The sequence below is a fragment of the Vanessa atalanta genome, chromosome Z (assembly GCF_905147765.1).
Source record: "Vanessa atalanta chromosome Z, ilVanAtal1.2, whole genome shotgun sequence".
Lineage (NCBI taxonomy): Eukaryota > Metazoa > Arthropoda > Insecta > Lepidoptera > Nymphalidae > Vanessa > Vanessa atalanta.
In genome coordinates, this window is record NC_061902.1 from 13,725,187 (window position 1) to 13,747,031 (window position 21,845).

The 21,845-nt window shown below is 32.7% G+C and overlaps 1 protein-coding gene across 1 annotated transcript in view; it reads left to right on the forward strand.

Moving 5' to 3' along the window:
* LOC125075788 (chondroitin sulfate proteoglycan 4) overlaps positions 1-16,830 on the forward strand; it is a 32,135-nt gene extending 15,305 nt beyond the window's left edge. Inside the window, exons 10-25 of the mRNA XM_047687548.1 lie at positions 393-590; positions 5,991-6,097; positions 6,396-6,531; positions 6,797-6,972; positions 8,191-8,350; positions 8,435-9,640; positions 9,711-9,892; positions 10,229-10,382; positions 10,570-11,064; positions 11,157-11,352; positions 11,431-11,586; positions 11,908-13,766; positions 13,890-14,125; positions 14,566-14,716; positions 15,153-15,300; positions 15,484-16,830. Coding sequence (XP_047543504.1) covers positions 393-590; positions 5,991-6,097; positions 6,396-6,531; positions 6,797-6,972; positions 8,191-8,350; positions 8,435-9,640; positions 9,711-9,892; positions 10,229-10,382; positions 10,570-11,064; positions 11,157-11,352; positions 11,431-11,586; positions 11,908-13,766; positions 13,890-14,125; positions 14,566-14,716; positions 15,153-15,260 — 5,520 coding nt within the window. The 3' untranslated portion in view covers positions 15,261-15,300; positions 15,484-16,830. The remainder of the gene's footprint in view (positions 1-392; positions 591-5,990; positions 6,098-6,395; positions 6,532-6,796; positions 6,973-8,190; positions 8,351-8,434; positions 9,641-9,710; positions 9,893-10,228; positions 10,383-10,569; positions 11,065-11,156; positions 11,353-11,430; positions 11,587-11,907; positions 13,767-13,889; positions 14,126-14,565; positions 14,717-15,152; positions 15,301-15,483) is intronic.
* Positions 16,831-21,845: the final 5,015 nt, after the last annotated feature.

Sequence of the window (21,845 nt, forward strand, 5' to 3'; positions counted from 1 at the left end):
AATCCCTTAGGTTTGCACCATCTTTAGGGACAGGTAACAAATTTTGAAATGTATCAACTTTCACAACTTTTATTAGTTAAATCTTAACAACTTTTGTTACTACTTCTGTGGGTTGGTACATTGATACACAATACGGTTCAATTTTATTAAGTTGCTCGATGTTAAGAGTTTTTGTCGGATTAGCCCTTTTCACAAGTTTACTTAAAGGGACTGTGAGTTAAATCAGTTATTTAAACAAAATTTTTGTATACAAGTTTAGTCTCTTATAAATATAGTCTATTTAAAAAGTCCTAAGTAAATATTACATATATTTGAAATTTGTTAAAAAACATATTTAAAAAAGAATTAAAACTCAGTATAGTTTGAACGGTGATTTTACTCAAATGTTTCAGGTTCGCTACGTACACGACGGATCGGAGAATCATCAAGATGCTATCGTGCTCGAAATGGAACTGATACCAGAAACGAAATTCACGTTACCGAGTTACTTGCAAGGTCGTAACACATTCGTTCTACACGTCAACGTTACTCCCGTAAACGATCCTCCTGTGCTGAACCTTCTCCCGGGAAAAGTTCTAAGACTCACTCAGGTATGAATTAAGCTTTAACAGTTTTTTTATACAATAACATGCTATTTACGAATTGCATGGACATAACAGCAATGTTTTTTTTGCCTATTGTATTAAGATTAACGTCAATATGTAGTCGATATAACAAATTTCCTATTATTTTATGACGTGCACATATTTATTGTAGTAAATTAAAATGCGACCCAATTTGTAAAAAGAACAAATGAAGATCGAAATACTTAATCAACTGTTTTACTATATGTACTCTATTCCAACCATAAGAGGAAAAAAGTCAAATAAACAACATTTGACAGAAAATTGACGTTATTATTGGTTGAGATCTGATTGGTTGATGATATTCACTATGGATTTGCGAAAATATGACGTTTTGAACGTCAACGAAACTGTTCTTGGAATTTTGGAAGTAAAATTAAAGTGTTGTAATTAAAGACATATTAATCCTAAACTCTTAGTTGTGCACAATATAGCTGAGTTCAGCAAATCACATGATATACGTTAATCTAAAGTTTGATTGTCTTTTTTCCTTCTTCCATCGGAATAGGCTATAAATTTGTTACTGTTATACATTTAGTAATAGTGTAAGCTAGATGATCGTTTCAAAAATATGTTACAAAGACATCGTAGTAGTTTTATACTTTAGTGTAAAACATACTTCTTCTAATTGTTTGTTTCTCGTTTTATTTATTTTCAGAAAGTTCGGTGCGTTTCAGTTTATTTGTTTTTTTGAGTTGCTTTTGAGTAGTTGCATGCTATAGCACGACTCGCAAATAACCTGAGATAGAATATATTAAGTAAGTATGAAAATTACCTTGAGTAAAAAATAAAACATCTTGAATTATATTTTTTGTACAAAATACGGCAATAATAACTTTATTCCGCATTTAACACAAAATCACAAAATATTTTATAGCCTTGTAACTTTTTAAACTTCAATTAAAATTAACCATAATTAGAATTTGTTACGGAAAAGCAAACACAATGTTGAATTTTGTAAATTTTAAATTAGTATTAAGCTAATGTGGTTTCATTATTACGTACGCTTAATGAAATTGCTTTTTATATCGTGACATAGTATACAACACAGTCTAATGATCAAAAGGTTTCCATTTACAACATGCATTATATCTGTATTTAATATTGTTATATTAAAATTTGGTCATTCATAAATATGAATTTATATAACTTTTCCTTTAGGAAGATTTTGACAAAGTGTCCTTAAATGACTATACATAGATTTCCATCATTATGTTAACAACGATATTATATTTTATATGTATAATAAATATCGACAATCATTGTAATCCACTTGGTGGTAGGGCTTTGTGCAAGCCCGTCTGAGTAGATACCACCCACTCGTCAGATATTTTACCGCCTGTTTCGGTTTGAAGGATGAGTGAGCCAGTGTTACAAGCACAAGGGACATAACATCTTAGTTCCCAAGGTTGGTGCCGCATTGGCGATGAATTAAATCTCAAAAACAGATTGATAAATAAGACATATTAAGATTAAATTAATGACAAAGGGAGTTACTACTTCCTAATTGTGATTTCCAGGCAGAATAAATATAAATGTAATTGTAAAAAAAAAATATCAGTGCTTCTCTACTATATTGTGCATGTATTATGCATATAAACCTTCCTCTTGAATCAATCTATCTATTAAATCCGCATCAAAATCCGTTGTGTAATTTTAAAGATATACACATACACAGGAACAGACAGCGTTAAGCGACTTTGTTTTATAGTAATGATTATGTGTTTTATATTGTTTGGAGAATTAACACAAATACGCCAATGCTTAGCCGAATGATTCGCCTTCATGATACATGATACAATTTCTTATTCCCGAGTTCTAGAAGATTCCTTCGACATCACAGACAGTAACAACCAGTTCAACTGAAGAAAGAATGTACAACACGATGACGGTTCACATTATTCCAGTTTCGATCCAGTACTGGACTAAAATACTGGACTGGATCGTCACTGGATTAATGTGGGACGGCACTTGCATCTGAAGAAGAATTTATACTACTGTAGTGTTGCTGTCTTGTATTTGGTACTCTTGAAAGCAATCGTCTATCTATTATATCTTCTAAAAATATTTTATGTATTCAATTTATTTTGTATTTTATAAATCTGCTGTATCAATAGTATTTGAAATCAATTTATGAACGACCAAATTGTTTTAAAAATATTGATTGTTATATACAGGGTTACAGGGTAATATGTCACGATCCTTTTAAAGGGTTATAGTTCACGACAATAGCTATCAAATGACCCCCAAAATGCTAATGCAAAAGTGTATCGTTTTCGAGTTATTAATTTTTTAATATTTTTTTTATTTAAAGGATGTTTAAGATTCTAAAATTCAATAAAAAAAAAAAATCAACGTATTTTCCCAATTTTTTTTTGTATTTCTTGCTAGGGTACATCCTAGTTAATAATAACCAGTTATAAAACAAAAACAATCTTCAAGCATTTTTAAATTACAGATCCAAAACTGTACAACTTTTCGATTTTTAATTTTGATTCTTTAAGTTACTCGCAATTTTTTTGTAAAAATCACTATGGCTCTTATCGTGCGGATCATTTTAAAAACATCTGCGTTTCCTTAGGTATCCATCGGTACATAAAAAGTACAGTAATAATCATAAACTCAGGAGAAAATTAGATAACAAAGAGACCAGGTAGGAAATTCTAAGAAATGCTATTGTTAAGAAATTAAATCTGGATCAAAGACAAAAGGACCTCAATGCAAAGTAGTTAAAGATTATTTTAGGGGTAATAGGTAAAAAAGGAGAGATAAACCAGAGCTGTCATTGCAATTTTGAATTTAAATCAAAAACAAAATACTTAATCTTTTTAGTTACTCCATACTTTCGAAATTACACTGTTTATTATTCATAATTCGTGTTCAAAACGAGATCCCCTATTTCGTATACAAATACGCATTCTTTTTCTTAATTCACTTTTTACTACAACACTACTCAAGCTATGTCGAATAGAATTTGCAGCATTCATTATTCTTGTTTTGAGTTCTTCAATTGTTTGTACTGGTGAAACATCATAAACCAGGCTTTTCATATGCCCCCAGACATAATAGTCCATCGGAGTCAAATCTGGACTTCTCGCTGGACATGGGGTGGTCCTCCTCTGCCAATCCATCTATTACGATAATTGCTGTCTAGCCACTGTCTTACGGACATTCGAAAGTGTGCGGGGCAACCATCATGCTGGAATATCATTCTCTGCCTAAGTTTCAGCGAAACATTTTCGAGTAACTCATGCAGGATTTCTCTAAGCAAGCTTTCATAACTTTCACCATTTAAGTTATCAGGTAGGAAATGTGGCCCAATAAGATTATCATTGATAATCCCCATCCAGACGTTTACCGAGAAACGTCTTTGTGAACCGCTTAATCGCTTTTTGTGAGGGTTTCCCTGTTCTTTTTGAGACCAATATCGAATATTGTGGTAGTTAGTAATACCATCTTTGTCAAACTTTGACTCGTCTGTCCATAAAATTTTTCTCAAAAAATTGGGATTTTCTGCATCACAGTGTAGCATAAATCGGCAAAAATCTAAACGTCTTGCAGGATCTCCTTCTCCAATCACGTGTACGGGTGTGTAATGATAGGGATACAATCCAGCCGCGTGGACAGTAAACCAGACTCTCCATTGAGATACGCCCAGTCGGTTTGCCACAATATTGGTGGAAACTGTAGGGTCCTCTAGAAAATGACGAATAATTACATCTTCTTCATCTGGAGAACGGACACGAGGGCGTCCGGAATCAGATTTTTTTCATAAAGCGGTTTTTTTCAAAAATTTAAGAGATCAATATTCACTAAAGCGCGTCCACACTATACGAGCAGTGCAAGTACAGTGAGTATTATGTACCCCGACAAGGTTTTATTACTCTTATTCCTAAAAGAAATGAGACAAAAGGAAATTAGAAAAAATGACGGTAAATTCAAAGGAATTGATAATAGTATTCCACAAACAGCTCTGGTTTATCTCTCCTTTTTTACCTATTACCACTATTAAAAATAATCTTTAACTACTTTGCATTGAGGTCCTTTTGTCTTTGATCCAGATTAAATTTCTTAACTTAATAGCATTTCTTAGAATTTCCTACCTGGTCTCTTTGTTATCTAATTTTCTCCTGAGTTTATGATTGTTACTGTACTTTTTATGTACCGATGGATACCTAAGGAAACGCAGATGTTTTTAAAATGATCCGCACGATAAGAGCCATAGTGATTTTTACAAAAAAATTGCGAGTAACTTAAAGAATCAAAATTAAAAATCGAAAAGTTGTACAGTTTTGGATCTGTAATTTAAAAATGCTTGAAGATTGTTTTTGTTTTATAACTGGTTATTATTAACTAGGATGTACCCTAGCAAGAAATACAAAAAAAAATTGGGAAAATACGTTGATTTTTTTTTTTTTGAATTTTAGAATCTTAAACATCCTTTAAATAAAAAAAATATTAAAAAATTAATAACTCGAAAACGATACACTTTTGCATAAGCATTTTGGGGGTCATTTGATAGCTATTGTCCAGAACTATAACCCTTATAAGGATCGTGACATATTACCCTGTAACCCTGTATAAGTATTCATAGATTCGATTTTGCACCAAATCATCAAAATTATATGTAGCATTCTTAGGGCTCCGTAGCCAAATGCCAAAAAACGGAAGCCTTATAGATTCGTCATGTCTGTCTGTCTGTCTGTCCGTCCGTATGTCACAGCCACTTTTTTTCGAACCTATAAGAACTACACTCTTAAAACTTGGTAAGTAGATGTATGCTGTGAACCGCATTAAGATTTTCACACCAAAATAGGAAAAAAAGCAATACATTTTGGGATTCCCCATACTTATATCTGAAACTCAAAATCTTTTTTTCATCGAACCCATTCATGTGGGGTATCTATGGATAGGTCTTCAAAGATAATGAGGTTTCTAATATCTTTTTTTTTCTAAACTGAATAGTTTGCACTAGAGAAACTTCCAAAGTGGTAAAATGTGTCCCCCCCCCCCCCAATGATAAAACTAAAAAAAATATATGATATACATTACCATGTACATTTCCACCCAAAATTGGTTTGAACGAGATCTAGTAAGTAGATTTATTTTAATACATCATAAATCGAAAACCGCAATTCATCTTTCATTCAATCAACACAATTATAAAAAAAAGCATTTTTTTCATAAACATAAACCTTGTTACTTGCTGCTACGGAACCCTTCATGGGCGAGTCCGACTCGCACTTGGCTGCTTTTTTTCTTTAGTTTTGCTATATCTGTGATCTATTTTATTTATAAAATAAAATGTTTAATTTAAAAGTATAAATAAATATGTCGTACACTAATGTTGTCGTTCTAAATATGAAGGGAACTAGAAAAGTTATAACTTCGGACATATTGAAAGCAGAAGACCCAGACACTCCGGCTGAAGACTTACTATACACCGTCCTACATGGAAAAAACGAAGCGAACAGGTACTCACTTTATAATAAATATCTTCAAGATTAGTGTTAGCGAGCCTATAATAATTTAACTTACTTGCCGTATGCTTTAAATGTATAATATTTCGCCAGTCACTTGACAGTACACAATACATAGTTAACTTTATGTCTAGCACTAAGCTAGAAGTAATATTTGAGTATCAATAAAACTTTTTTAAATTTTAATTTAAATATTATTAAAAATTGGTAATATTTAAAATTGATTTGATTCAAAAATTTCTTAACTTTTTCTTTTGTAAAAAAAGCTATATGGATTATTATAATTTTTCAGTGGCCACATTGAAATGTCCGGTCAGCCAGTGGACTCGTTCACGCAAAAAGACATCGATTCGGGCGTTATATCCTATGTTAGCGGTACCACAAGCGAAAAGCAACTGAATAAAACGTCACTTCGTCTCACTTTACAGGTAAATATAGCCTAAGTATAACATGTGTTCACTTAATAAAAGGGTTACGCTGAAATAGCGTTTGTTATTATCTACTTATCGTATTCGAATCATGACAAGACTGCCCTTGGATGTGTAGGTTTAATCGTCTGTATCATCTCCAACGACCTACATCTTGATTCTATGAAATTTGATAATTGAGACCCCGAAGTTAGCTCGTCACTTGTTTCTCAAGTCACATTTCGTGATGATTCAAGCAATTATTTTGGACTAATTAACGTTTCAGGTATCGGACGGTATTGAAACTAGCGGTCCGGGCGTATTGCGCATATCAATAGTCCCCTTACAAGTGCGTCTCGTGAACAACACGGGATTGTATCTGGTTCACAATTCATACGCTATAATTGCAGCTGAAAACCTTACGTTTACGACTAACGCAGACGAAACTAATGTCCATGTAAAGTAAGTTATTTATTTTATTTCCTGTATCTTTCACCAACGCTCTAATGTTTTACTATTCAAATTGAATTTTATGTGTTTATGAGAGGCTATTGTTTGAAATTTATTTTCTCCTATTAACGAGTGAACGTAAAAACTCCCTGTTGGAATTTTTACAATATTTCACACGCAAAATAAAAAATAAAAATCGAGAGTAGCTTAGCGTATATTCAGAATATCGGAAAAGTATTCGCTGTTTGACGTTTAAAAAATAGCACAATTGAGGCAATGTTTTGAGGAGGAGGACGCCAGTAGAGCCGTACATAATACCTCGAGAGGTCTTTTAGTAATTGTGACGGGTTAAGCTCGTATAATGGAGACGAGATAAAGCTTAAAAAAAATATTGACTAATAATTAGAGAGGCTACTTGCTGACCAATTTCTTGGAGAAAGAAAATTTTTCATACCGAGTTTAAGTTAGCAATGACAATTTATTTAAGGAAATTTATATAAACATAATTCTGGCCAATACATGACGCATATTGAAATGAATATATGCAAAAACGTCACCCTGGTCAGCATATCAGCAAAGTATTGGTCACCGGAATATTCGAGTCGAAAAGATCGACCCTGCCCCTTCCCGTTTAACTTTAAGCTGGAAATTATGGATTAGATAAAATCATCTGACAGTTTTGGTAAAGTTTAACCTGCTATTAGAATATAATTCAAACATTGAGACCATGACGAGTGAGAGAGGAGTCCTTGTCCAGAGACACTTTATGACTCCTACTACTAGCTTCCTCAAATCGCTCAAAAACCGATTGTTGTCCTTATTATGAACATAAGTATCTGAAACAGGACGTGTGAGGCCCTCACTGATGCGGCCACAATGACCAAAGTATTATTGCCAGAAATAATACTGGTGCATTGTTGACAAACACACTTAAACATAAATACATTAACGTACGTTTTACGTCTGTTCTTTTTTTAAAAAAAACAACCGAAGTAAAGTAATTGTAAATTTGCAATCTCAAAAGAGACTAGAAACTATCTGCCGCTAAATTTTATCTTTAGGTATAGTGTCAGAATTCCAAATGTCATCCACACCACTACGACGTCTACAATTCACAACAGCACTATTTTTTAAACATTTTTTTGCTTTATTAACTTCGTTTGAAGATATGATTTTATATAACAAAATATTGTCAAAATATTTTTATTTACATTAAAATTTTATTTCAAGGTATGACGTCGTTAAACCTCCGCAATTTGGCGTAGTTGAACGTCTTAGAGTCTTAGATGGTACCTGGCAAACAGTCGATTCTTTCACAAGCGAAATGATTAATTTTGGACGCGTTCGATACATGCATATTCTTGGAAATCCGACGCACGACGAGTTCAAGGTAATTTATTTATTTATGAAATAACTTTTGAATGCATAATAAGAAAAAACAATTTTGTTTACAATATTATATATTTGTTGACAGTTTAAAGCATCCGTTGGAACTGTACGAACGAATACACTTTACGATTTTCGACTAACATTTATTAAACTCGAATTATACCAATCGACTAACGAGGAATTAGTATTAAATAATACGAGAGAAGCTTTTATATCGTCACAACATCTCAGATTTAAGACGAAACCATTGTCGTTGCCTGGCGACAGAATTTTGTTTACAATTCTTAAACCGCCTAAATATGGCATTTTACACCTTTCGTCTGGAAAACATCATTTACAAATGCATAGTACATTTTCCCAACAAGATATAGATTCGGATCTATTATGGTACAGACTACACAGACGAGCTTATTCTCATATACAAGATGAGTTTACATTCGTAGTTGGAGCGACTGAATGCGATAACATAACTGGAGTTATGACAATCAGACACGTGCCTGGTTCTTCCGTCTCTGATCATTTGTCAGGTCGAGTTCACACAACTTTAGAAAGATTGCAAGTAATTGAAGGTTCTAGAATGGCAATACCAGCTACGCATCTTAATTTTCGAACTGACGTAGTAACAAATTTAGTTTTTAATATCACTCATATACCAAAACATGGAAAGATTGAAGTAATCAGTGATAATTTGAAAATCTTAAGGGATAATACGACTTACTTCACATTGCAAGAATTAAACACAGATAGAGTGTATTATGCCCACGATGATTCAGAAAGTAGGCAGGATTCGTTTCATTTTATGGCATTGAGTCCAGAACCGGAGGACTTTCAATACGTTGGAGTTTTTCATATTGACATTATATTGAAAAATGACAATAGTCCTGTGCGTGAAAACGAAAAAGTCTTTCATATAGTCCACGGTGGAGCCAGATTAATAACGGCTAGAGATTTGAGTTATACCGATGCAGACTTGGACACGAAGCCATCAGATATAATATATACCGTGCAGAGATTTACCAAAGATCCTCCGAATGGAGGTATATTCAGAGCAGATAATCCATCGGAACAAATAGCTCAATTCTCACAAGACGACATTAATAAGAATCTCGTACTTTTCAAACATCAAGGCAAAGAATATGGAAAAATGGCTTTTTGGATATCAGACGGGTTATTTGACGTCAATGGAAATTTGGAGATACAAGCGTCCCCCCCTTTCATAAGAATGTATCCAACCAATGGTTCTATTGTTGAAAACGGAAAAGCAGTTGTTATTACCACTAGAGACATGCAGGTAAGTTATTATTTGTATGCTAATTATCTTTTTGATAAAATATGATAATTCAAAACGATATAACTTACAGGTGGATACAAATATGAACTGCCTCGAAGAAGACATCCACTACGATGTGACGCAAGAACCAAAGCATGGATCCATAGAAGTCGGAGAGGGACAGGGTGCGATCAGCTTCACGCAACTTGATATAGCTGCTGCCAGAGTTTCATATCGCCATAGGGAGCCGAAAACGCCAACTGACGCATTTAGGTTTGTTTTTATTCTGTGCATTGACCACCGAATACCCGACCGGCAATTGATACCACAACACACTGATTTATTACGACGCGTTAAACATTACAATCAATTAAACATTAGCATCATTATTAAAAGAATTAATTTCCGGTCTCAATTTAATCATTAAAACTATTACAATATTTAGCCTGCGACACTAGTTATAATCATCCTTCATTTTGGTGCTTCGACATTTTTATTCACATTACATATATTTCACATATCCTTGAAATTCATTTAAGAATGATATAACGATTTATAAATATAAATAATAATAAATAAAACACAACCAATGTGTTTGCTTTTTTCTAGATTTAAAGTGATGTGCTTAGAAGCTTGGGGTGAAGGCATATATCCTATTAAGATCTTTCCCTCTAGTTATTGGGAGTCATTGAAGGTTTCTACTAATAAACCACTTGTTGTTGAAGAGTCAACTAGTGTTAATATAACAAAAGATGTTCTTGAAGTAAGCTTTTTGCATGTTTTTATGAATATTGTATTTATTTTAATTTCATAGAATTTTTAAAAGGATAAATTTCCTCTATATATTTTTTTCTTTTTTGCAAGGTAAATAATATGCCAATTATATTGTATAATTTTGGAACTTGGTTTTATTTCCTACATGTTATTAATAATCCATGATTTTGGTTTAGGTAATGCACCTTCAAATTGAGCCATCAAATATAGTCTACCAAGTGACAGAAGGACCTTTCCATGGTTGGTTAGAAATTACTGCCACTCCTGGCACAATAGAAATGGAAAACTATAACGAAGAGCCAGTACATACGAAAATGTTCGATCAATCTATAATAAACGCCAATAGACTAGTTTACGTGCAGTCGGGAGTTAATCGAACCAGAGATAGGATAAAAATGGACGTCACAAACGGTATAGTTTGGCTTAGAGACATAGAACTAACAGTGATAATAATTCCTGAACATTTCTACGTAGTATCATCGAACTTAACCGTGATCGAAGGAGAATCTGTAAGTGTTAAGCAAGATTTGTTTAAGATCGTTACGGAATACTATCGGGGAAAAGTAGTATCCTATAAAGTTATCCAAAAACCTAAATATGGTAAAATCGTGATGGCGGATCAGGATTTAACGTTACTGCCTGTACTCAAACTTAATTCGGGGAATATAATGGTAAGTTTAACCTATGATACATTTTCATTCATGCTAATCTGACTACGTTGTGGTTCGCTCAAATGAAATTAAATATTTAAACTCACTTTTAGTATATTAATGACGGTTCTGAAGAATCATCTGACTCAATTAAACTGGTCGCCATAACGGAAGGAGGGAAGGAAAGTGAGCCTTTCTATGTGAGGATCAATATTGTTCCGGTGAATGATGAACCGCCTATTGTAGCAGCCAATACTGGACTCTGTGTTTGGGAAGGAGGCACTTTTGTTTTTACAAGAAACGAATTATGTAAGTTAAATAATAAAATGATCTTAATACTAATTGTTTATAAATTAATTGACAATGTCTTAAATATTTTATACACAGATGTTAACGACATAGATACTCCACTTACCAACGTCACGATCATTGTGGTTGACATCGTATCTGGCTACATTGCCTTGAAAGGAGATTTGGAAAATCCTGTTGACCATTTCACACAAGCAGACATTGATAATAGACAAGTCATTTTCGTTCATAAAAGTAAGTAAAAACTGTTATGTATAAACTAAAGATTTTTTTTAAAAGAGACGAAAGTAAATGTTAAAAATATAGGAAAATATTTATGTAGTTCTAAATTTAAATTGATAATAATATCTAACAAAGCAAAGTTCTAGCCGCCATTGAATATCGAAAGCAGTCATAAAAAATAATATTTAATAAGTTATAGTTGTAAACATTTAATTAATTTTCATAGTATTGTTTCGTATAATAAGATAATATAATATTAAACAAACCAAAACAAAGACACGTCATTGTAATTAACACTACGAATAAATTAAAAAAAAAACTATTTATTTTCAGATGGCTCAAAAGGCAAAATGATATTCAATGTCACAGACGGTCTCCACGAATTAGCTAAAATTACGTTTCTAATTACTACAAAGTCAGTGTCCTTGAAGCTAATAAGGAAGCATACCTTACGAGTTTTTCCATTAATGAGAGAGCCACTTAATAATTACCATCTTATGGCCAAATGCTCAGATCTCACAAGAAATATAATATATAAAATCGAGAGAGCTCCAGCGCTGGGTAGACTTATAATGTTGAACGGGGAAAATCATCATCGATCTATTAAACAATTCACCCAACAGGATATTAATAACACACTTGTATATTATGAGCATACACATCCTTTCTCTGATCTATATACCAACGATTCATTCATATTCACGGTGGAAGCTGCATTGGCCAGACCTATAGTTGATCAAATTTTCAATATCGATGTATCCGTCTCATCAGGCGGTCTTGCTAAATACGTCTACATTCCAATCACGAAGGTTCAAGAAGGAGATAAAGTTCCTTTACGAGTAAATGTTACAAATGTTATAAGTTATTTGGAAACTCAAGCTGGTGTAAGACAACCTCAACTCGAAGCACAGTGGTCACAACCAGCTCACGGTGAACTAAAGCCCTACTTATCAACACTGACGCAGACTCAGCTGGAAAGTGGTGTCGTGACTTATGAACATGATGACTCTGATTCTATTCAGGATAAAATTGATATGGCTCTTTACTTGCTTCCTGATTATGTTCTGCTTTGCAATGTAACTATACTTATTCATATAGTACCAGTAAATGATCAACCGTTTAGACTATTAACAGATTCACCACAAATACAAGTAGTCCAGGGGGAGAATTATACATTAACAAAGAAGGATTTACTTACGGAAGATGCTGATACAGGACCTTCTGGCATATTATACGACATAATTAGTGGCCCAACACAAGGAAGACTCGTAATGTTTGATAAAAATCACACAATTGATGAAGCTCAATCGATAAACAAGTTTACTCAGGAGGATATAAACAATGGCAGGATTATATACGAACATTCGGGATTACTTCAAACCGCCACGTTCTATTTCAGAGTATGGGATGGTCAGTTCAAACCAACTTATACAGTTTTTACCATAGACGTTATTCCTGTAATACTCAACGCCACGTCTTTACATCCTATATATCTCCAGCAAGGATCTAATGTGGCTTCTATAACTACGGATCAAATATATGTCGAAACGAATGCTAAGACGCACAAAGTATGGTATAATATAACTAGACAACCAGTGCACGGAATGGTTTACCTTGGAAGAAATCCTGTTACGTATTTCTCGCATAAAGACTTGATGGATAAAGTGGTAATTTATATGCAGAATGATATGACAGTTGCAAACGATAGTTTTGACCTCGTAGCTTATGTGCACAACAGTAATTCCACTTTACCATTTAAAATAGAAGTTATCGTTCAACCTCTAATGACTTTAAGCGATTTAAAGGTAGATGGAGAAAAGGCTAAATTGACTCTAAGGAACTTAGATGCGACCGAGCTGGCTAAGCTCACGGCAAGTGATCCAGTCTATACAATTATACGCAAACCTAAATATGGAACTATTAAGAAAATTATAAGGAGTTCCGGAGAAAAGACTAGTGCACGAGAAAGGGAGGTAGCTTATTTTACTCATGAAGATGTTAAAGCTGGGGTGATATATTTCGTGACGAAGAAGAAAATAAGTGAATTGAATGGGGTAGAAGACAACTTCAAATTTTTACTAGCTGCTACAATATTCCAGCCCGCCGGTGGCAACGTGAAGATTTTTATGGGAAGCCGACAGAAGAAAAATCTACCTGGACCAAATGATCCGGAGAGTCATGAAGGCGTACCGGTAAGACGTTTTAACTTAGTTACCTAACTACATACCTTCAACCTTTGAGGGTTCCCTACTTTCGATTTGTCAACCTGTTGTAAACTTATATCTTATTTTATATATGCCTGTATGTTTTTCAAGGTTTCAAATGGCGAATCATCTTACTACATGATGATATTAATGGCGTTACTCGGTGTTGCTCTTGCCATCATAGTTATATTTGGGTTAATAAAATGTCGCCGATACCTCATGAGAGATCAAAACGCGTTAGTCAAAATACATGGACAAAGCCAGGGTGCTGTGGCTCCCATACCACTGCCGAGACCACCTGATCATTTAATGCCTTCGCCTACACAGGCGACACCTCCTATTAAAAGGTACATTTGGGAATTTCATTTTTTAATATATTACTATACTATAAAATTGATTAAAAATTAAAGTTACTAACTAATCAATTTGCTCCATATTATTTGTACATATGCACATAAACATTAGATGTATAGATCTGTTCACTGACGAAGGCGCTCCCTACAACTTAAATTAATTAATATTTATTAATGTAAACTTAACATATATCATCTCATTTGTATTTTTTTTGCTGTCTTTACTCTTAGTCGTCTCACGCAAACTAAGATATCTTGTTAACATGAGCGTCACACTCATACTAATCCATGTCGATACTAATTTAACGCTGATTTATAAATAATATAGTTGTGTAGAAAAAATATAATTAATTGAATTACTACAACAAAAATGGTACATTTAGATACTGGTATTTATGATTATAAACGTAATATATTATACTAATGTTTTTCAGGTATGTGTCATCAGAACAATCAGTCCACACTGGCACTAGTACTCCGTTACCGTCGGGAGGTAGCGTCGCGTGTAAGGTGACTCCACTGGCTGACTCCGGTATACCTGATCTCAATGCGAGGTATCCTTACGGTGCAGAAGATCATACCGACGTAAGTATATATCGACGAAATATATTATCTTTACAACTTTTTCATTTTTTACTAGCTGTAAAAAAGGCGTAAGTCGTATAGAGAATTGTAGTAAATGGAACAAAAAAATATTTATTAACTTGGAATTGGTTTTAGGTAAGTATAGTACCCGTTAAGTTACTTACTTCTCTCTCTCGCCTCTTGGGACCCAACTTCAGACCGGTCAACTTAGAGCCCTCGTATTATACCCATATTTATTTATGAAGTGTTGTGATGTTTTCTTACACACCTCGATGGCTGATCTGGTGATCTATTTGTATTTATTGAAAACAAACGTTTTGAGACTAGATTTAGACTACTGTATTTAAGAGCATTAAATGAAAAGTCGAAAGTATGAACAGACCAAATCGCAAACGCAAAACAATTTTCGACTTCAGTTTATTTTTTGTTTTTACAGGCTGAAGACTGGAGTAGTTACGAAGCGAGTGAGTCTGCGTACCCTGTCCGTGTTCCGGGCGTCGCTCCAACGAACCCGATGCTCAGACGCAATCAGTACTGGGTCTGACCCGCGGACACCTATACCCTGCCGAGGGTACCAAGACAAGGTAAACATATTATATACCTACTGTGCATCAGTCTACACTATTACAGAGTTAATAAAAATTATTATTAGGATCATTTTTGACATCGTCCAACCCCGTGAAATCAATTAGTAATGTTTTATATTTTTTTAAAGCAGATTAAAATGTCTTTATTAAAATAAAAAACAAATGTAAAATATTTTCCAGTGACCCTAACAACCCATGACAACTGTGTGACGCTGAACCGAAGGCCGCAGAGGCGCGGCATCGATCTAGTTCCTACACCCTTCTTATTAAGCAACTACAAGGTCAACAAGTACGCCAGTTGCGAGGTCACTCTATAGAATATTACACGTAAGTTTAGTACAAAACTTGCAATATGTGTACGAAATTTCTAATCTAATTTATATAAAATTAAATCAAAACGAAAAAAATGTATGATTGTTTTATACTGGCTGACATATATCATATTACGGCAGTAACCTTAATTCAATATATAAACACATAGATCGGAATTCAGGTGTATAAATTAGATCGGAAAGTAAAAAAAAAAAAAACTTCACGATGTTGAAAGATTTTGGATACACATTTTACTAAAGTTTTAGTGAACAAGAGAGCCGCAGCTGTTCATGAGTTTTGTGTACTGAGAATTTGTTTAGGCATTACGACGATGATGTCATGTTATTAGTTTGATGATAGCTAATGTAAAAGTACGTTTCCACTGAAATAGTTGGCAATTTCTGTGCTCGTAACTGTTTTTTAATTTTGCAGACTGTCAACAATTTAATATCTATATTTTGATCTATGTAAAATATTTCGTCGTCACTCTTTCTAATAATTGTTGTTTTCAATTTACTCAATCACAATAGTGTTTATAAACAACGCGTAATAACACAAAACTTGCCAATTTCCATCTTGTGGAGACTCAGCATAACCCGTAATGTCCATAAATCACGGTGAACGGTTTACAATATAATATACAACGAACAACTTACTTCCTCAAAAACACCAAATCTAATAGCTACGATTACGAAACAATATTTGTTGTTGATGTTAAATGTCTATATTATGATAAAACATTTGTTAATAAATAGTAACGTCTTGTGATTTTAATAATTCATATGTCCGTTGGCGTTGTCCACTTATATAACTAATCCCAAGGGATGGTGTCGATTAATTATAATAATAATTTCGATTTCTAATTGATGTAACTAATTACTAAGCTTGACATGACCGATGGTCAGACACGGGTTTTTTTATAAAATATCAAATTCATTGATATGTTATGCGTTTAATATTTGTGAAACTATAGACGATGAAAAACGATAAATCGTCGTTACGAATACTGGGGCAATTATACATTATTGTTACATATTTAAGTACTTAAAATCCATCATCGAGTGAGTGTACTTAATTTTCTTTTATATTTTAATAATAAATATTTTCGTTTTTGGGTGTCATATCTCCGGTGATAGATTACAATTCGACGTGCAAAAAACAAGCAATCTTAAAATATACATTATTGCTAAGCCAAATAGTTATATAAAAATAAATCGGAATGGATTATATGTACATTTCATAATTTAAGACAACAGGCTCAAAATACTCTGTGTTCTTCCATATTTTCATTCCGGATAAGCATTTCATACAGAATATTCATGTAATATATAAGTAAGTATAACTTGGTCACTTTTAAGATTAACTGTTATCAATTTATGACATTTAAAGCTGGATCAAAAATGAACAAATTGATTCTAACAATAAGAAGAATAAAAAGTTAAAAATTTAAGCGACAAAAGTAAATTTAATCAGTATAATAGCGAAAAGTTGTCTCTATATGATTATTTTATATTACAACGAATATCTTCCATAAACATCATCGATTTTATTCCACTGGAGGCATAATTACGATAAAATATGGAACAAAATAAGATAATACTAGCACTTCATAAAAATTACCGAATAACTGCGACTAAAAACATATGAACTTAGAAAGGTCTCTCAACAAATAATTATTAATCAAACATTTTCCAATTCAACACTCACTTTTCAGTTAGGTTAAGTAAGGTTCAGATCAATTTCTTATCTTCCGGTATCTTGTCGGTATTTAACCGACCAAATACTACTTTTTTTGGCGATTCCTAAGCGAATAGTCCAGGATCCGTGGTCCATTTTTGCACTTGATTACTATTAAGCTAATGTTTCGTGAGTAGCTTCATTATGATGAGACGCCCAACAATTTCCTGTACGAAAACTCGATTGTGGTAGCTAACAGAGGTAACAGGGATAAAATATGTCGATTTGATGATTCTCAAAAATTTATTAGCTTGTAACTGGGATAATTTTTGCTTTATCTCAAAATAATCATCTAAATTATTTGAAAAAATATTTGTCCTACAAAATGTCTTGTTTGATCAAAGAGTCCTCTCCCTCCAATATGTATCGATGATGAAGTCATTAAAAATGATTGCTAAGTAGCAGATTTTATTTTTTTTTCTTAGTTAATATCTATCTCCCTCTCTTTTAGTGGCATTTTTTTTTCATAGTTTGATCGTATAGTTTTTCGCAATCACTATACGGAATCTAGTTGCAACAGATCTAGCAAACGGTGATTTCGAAGTGCGCAGGAGTTTTCATAAATACACGAAAAAATATTTACTCATCCAAGTAAAAGAAAATTTTGTTTCATTGTTTATTTTGTCGTAATGGTTGTTAAAGATTTTTTTTATTTAATCATTATTTAATATAAAAAAGGCTTCAATAATAACGCTTTCATTAATAACAATTAATCTTAAAAGTGAAGTTATAACGCCGTTAACCCGCAACTGTGTTTGGACATTTAACGCACCTGCTTACGACAACGTGCACATATCCGTTCCCAGTTTTTGGTTGGCGGATTAATTTTTAAGTACACGAAATCTATTATAGAAATAGAAACGATGCCAATTGCCAAAAAAAAAGTTATGCCAACGTTAGTGCCAAAGTTATGTAAATAATTTCAACGTGTCAGCCATTTTATATTGATAGTTTTATAATATTTTTTATTCGCTAAACATGCTAGTGATAATATAGTTTAATATTTCTAAAGGAGACAGTTGAATTAATAACGATTATTATATTTTAATATCTAATTGATAATGTTACATTTATGTATAGTGTCTAAATATTGTTGTAGGTACGATTAATCATATACGGTAGGTTTGTTTTGAAGTAGGAAATATTTAGAAGGTTTCTTTTTTTAATTCTTTTATATAGAGTTGCGTAATATATGTTCTAATGTAACTTTGTAACGATAAATACTTGTTTAAAATAAATTTTACTTGGTATTATATTAATAAGCAACATCTCCGGAATGCGTATGTTTATTGATGTTACTGTATTAATTTACATTATTAATGATTTATGTATATGTTTAATGTAATAGTAGAGATTATGTTGTACACAATATCTAAAAGTAATATAACACGTACGGGGCTAAGAGTATTACTATCTCTATCTATTGTGTGTGTTTATAAAGGATAGCAAGATTCTTCGAGTCTTATCAATTTTATTCAGTTCAGAAATTGTGTACAGGAAAATCCGTATTATCAGTTCTCATCTTTCATTTATATCTTGTCTCATAATGAATTTTGTAAACGAACCTCAACGACAATCATAGTAATATTAACAGATTCTAACTTAATTATAAGGAATTGATTAACGATGTATGTGGGTCCGGTACGGTCAAGAAACACTTATATATTTTTGGACTTATAATCTGTTATATACCTCATGACATATTTCAATTACAAAACCTGATAGGCTATTCTGAAACAATAAACTCGAAACTCACCGTAGAACACGATATTGATATGTCAGAATGTGATATACGACATCGATTATAACAATTATAAAATTTATACGCTGATACGATACGAAGAGTGATACGCCATTTTGATACACGTATCAAAATGGCGTATCACTCTTAAGTCGGTTGTCAATATTTATTGCGAGTGAGATACGAAGTGATTTCTTACAGAATCGCACTGCTAAACGTGTTTTTCTCAATTGTCGATTCTGAAGTTACCGTTATGGACCCTCATGCTATTATATCATAAGGAAATAAATACAAGGCTAGTTAGTATAATGAAAGACATTGATCAGATAATCATGTTATAATATAATATTAATTCATCTGGTAATTGTAACGCTTTATAACCGATGTTTTCATGTCCAGAGTCCTGTTGTGAAGAGTACATGCGATAATAGCCTTTATTATTACGTGAGAATAGTTTTTAATTGTATCAAAGACTTAGCCGAATCACTGGATAGATATTAGACGAATTCTAATGATTCTCTCTACGATGAAGTGCCTAGTTGTTAGATCTGCGATGTATAATATAATGTTTGTAATTGATGGTTATTTATATAAGTACAAACATTCGGTCCGTGAATTCAATACATGCCTTTAATACGCTTTATAAATGATACGTTGCATGACGACAAAGTGTAAGTTTGACTTTTTAAATTTATATCATACATTAGTAATAATTGCTAGTGTAATGTAATAGGTCGTTTTTAAATATACATATGTTTCGTTGATATATCGATTCAGTTCATATTGAGCAGTATTTAAACGAGACATTATGTAATTTTAATTGTAGACAAATTTTCCAATTTTATCAGTAATATTTGTAAATTTCAAATTGAATAGTTTAGATATTGTGACGTGATTGCCGATTGTCTCGCTTAATTTAAAAATCAAAGAGCTTTAAATGTACTTACTGTTCGTTACTTAACTACTAATGTATTGATTGCATGCCATTTTGTACGGTTTTACGAGTACCCATAGTATATTGTGTTTCGTTACATTAGAATGGAATAGTTAAAGTACTGAGATCCGTATTCAATAGATGATTTAATAAATAGTTTTGTGGAATATATTTCATTTGAAATGTTTAAAATTACGACTTGTAAATTTTGGATTCCGTGATACATTACTCTGTCGAAAGTTGAATTCTATAAGACGAACTTGCACTTTTTATTAATTTGTATTTAACGCAAAACTCCTTGGATTATAACACATTGGTTTCAGACATTTTGTCCTAATAAACATTTTGGAAGGAATGTGTAGTATTTAAGTTTTCGATAGTCGATTCGTTTCATAGAATTCAGCTTAAACGAATACCTAAAATAAGTAAGTCAATTCTTACGTTCGGCAAAGCGGGTCCTGTCAGTTGTGGTAATCGAACTAGTGTATAAAAGAAATGCTTCTTCGTAGAGTTTGTACTGTATTTGATAGATGCTCCCGTACCTTTTGTACGAACTTCAAAATCAATAGTCAAACAGCGAGTACCGCGTAGATTTCTTGTTGAGATATAAAAAAAAAAAATAATTTAGAATTTCACTGTTGGTATTACTTTTAAGAAAAAGTTCCTAATTATGCCAAAATTAAGGAGGTTTATGTTTAATAAGTCCTTGAAACGAAACCACCGCATTACTAGAAACCGTAACCCATCTCAGGCCTTAATTAGTAGTTTAAGGAATCTTTTTGATATCGACTTCATGTTATAATCCATTTCATACGACGTTTATTCGACGTAGAATATATAGCTCAAACAATGATAATTATATGTAATTACGATAATTCTAATATTAGAATAGTAACACATCGATCATTCGTATTGATTAAGTGTCCGTTGGAAGGTTACGATCGGTAATCAAGTCGGCTATTTGGCGGGTATTTAATCACATGCGAATTTTCGTCGGTGCCCGCAGGCTCTTGTTATGGAATGTAGATGTAAGAAGTTCACGAGTCTTCGCGCAAAAACGTGTCCAACGAATTAAATGAGTTATAATTTGCGTTTTTAAATAGCGTCTTTTGAAGGCGTTTTTTTAACATATTTCTCTAATATATCCGTTTCATTCTACCGAACTCTCTTGCTCCAACAGTTTCATGTAAATTTCATACAATTTAAGGGATTACTATAATTCTTCTTACTTCTACACTCCATAGTTCTTATAGTATTTTCTATATAAGACTGGTTAATGATCGCGTTATTGACGTTAATGAAGAGGTCTCTAGTAATGTGGTGGTCGGACAAATATTAGTTTAGTGCCTGATACAGTATTGTGAAATGCCAAACTTCCGACATTACATATTTGAAACTGTGACGTGGCGTTTACGGTGTTGATCAAATCCGCTTCACACCAGTTAGGTAGATAAAGAGTTTTTAATAAATAACTTTGAAATAACAAAACCAATCTTTTATTTATCTCAATCTCCCTTTAATCGTTCAAGTAAACTGAGGTTGTCACTTCACATTGATTATATCACAAGTTCCTATTTAAGATTACTTACATACAAGTTATCAGCTATTCTATACTAATGATATTATTCAGTTCATTTAAAATGCACGAATTAAAAGTCAAATATTATCAAAATTAAATGATCATTTACATAATTTGCATATAAAAATATGGATAAATATATATATTCATAATACTGAAAATAGTTGTGTACACATACTTAAATAAACACGATTGTATAGTTGTTGATTATAAATACATATACTTATTTATTATTTGTC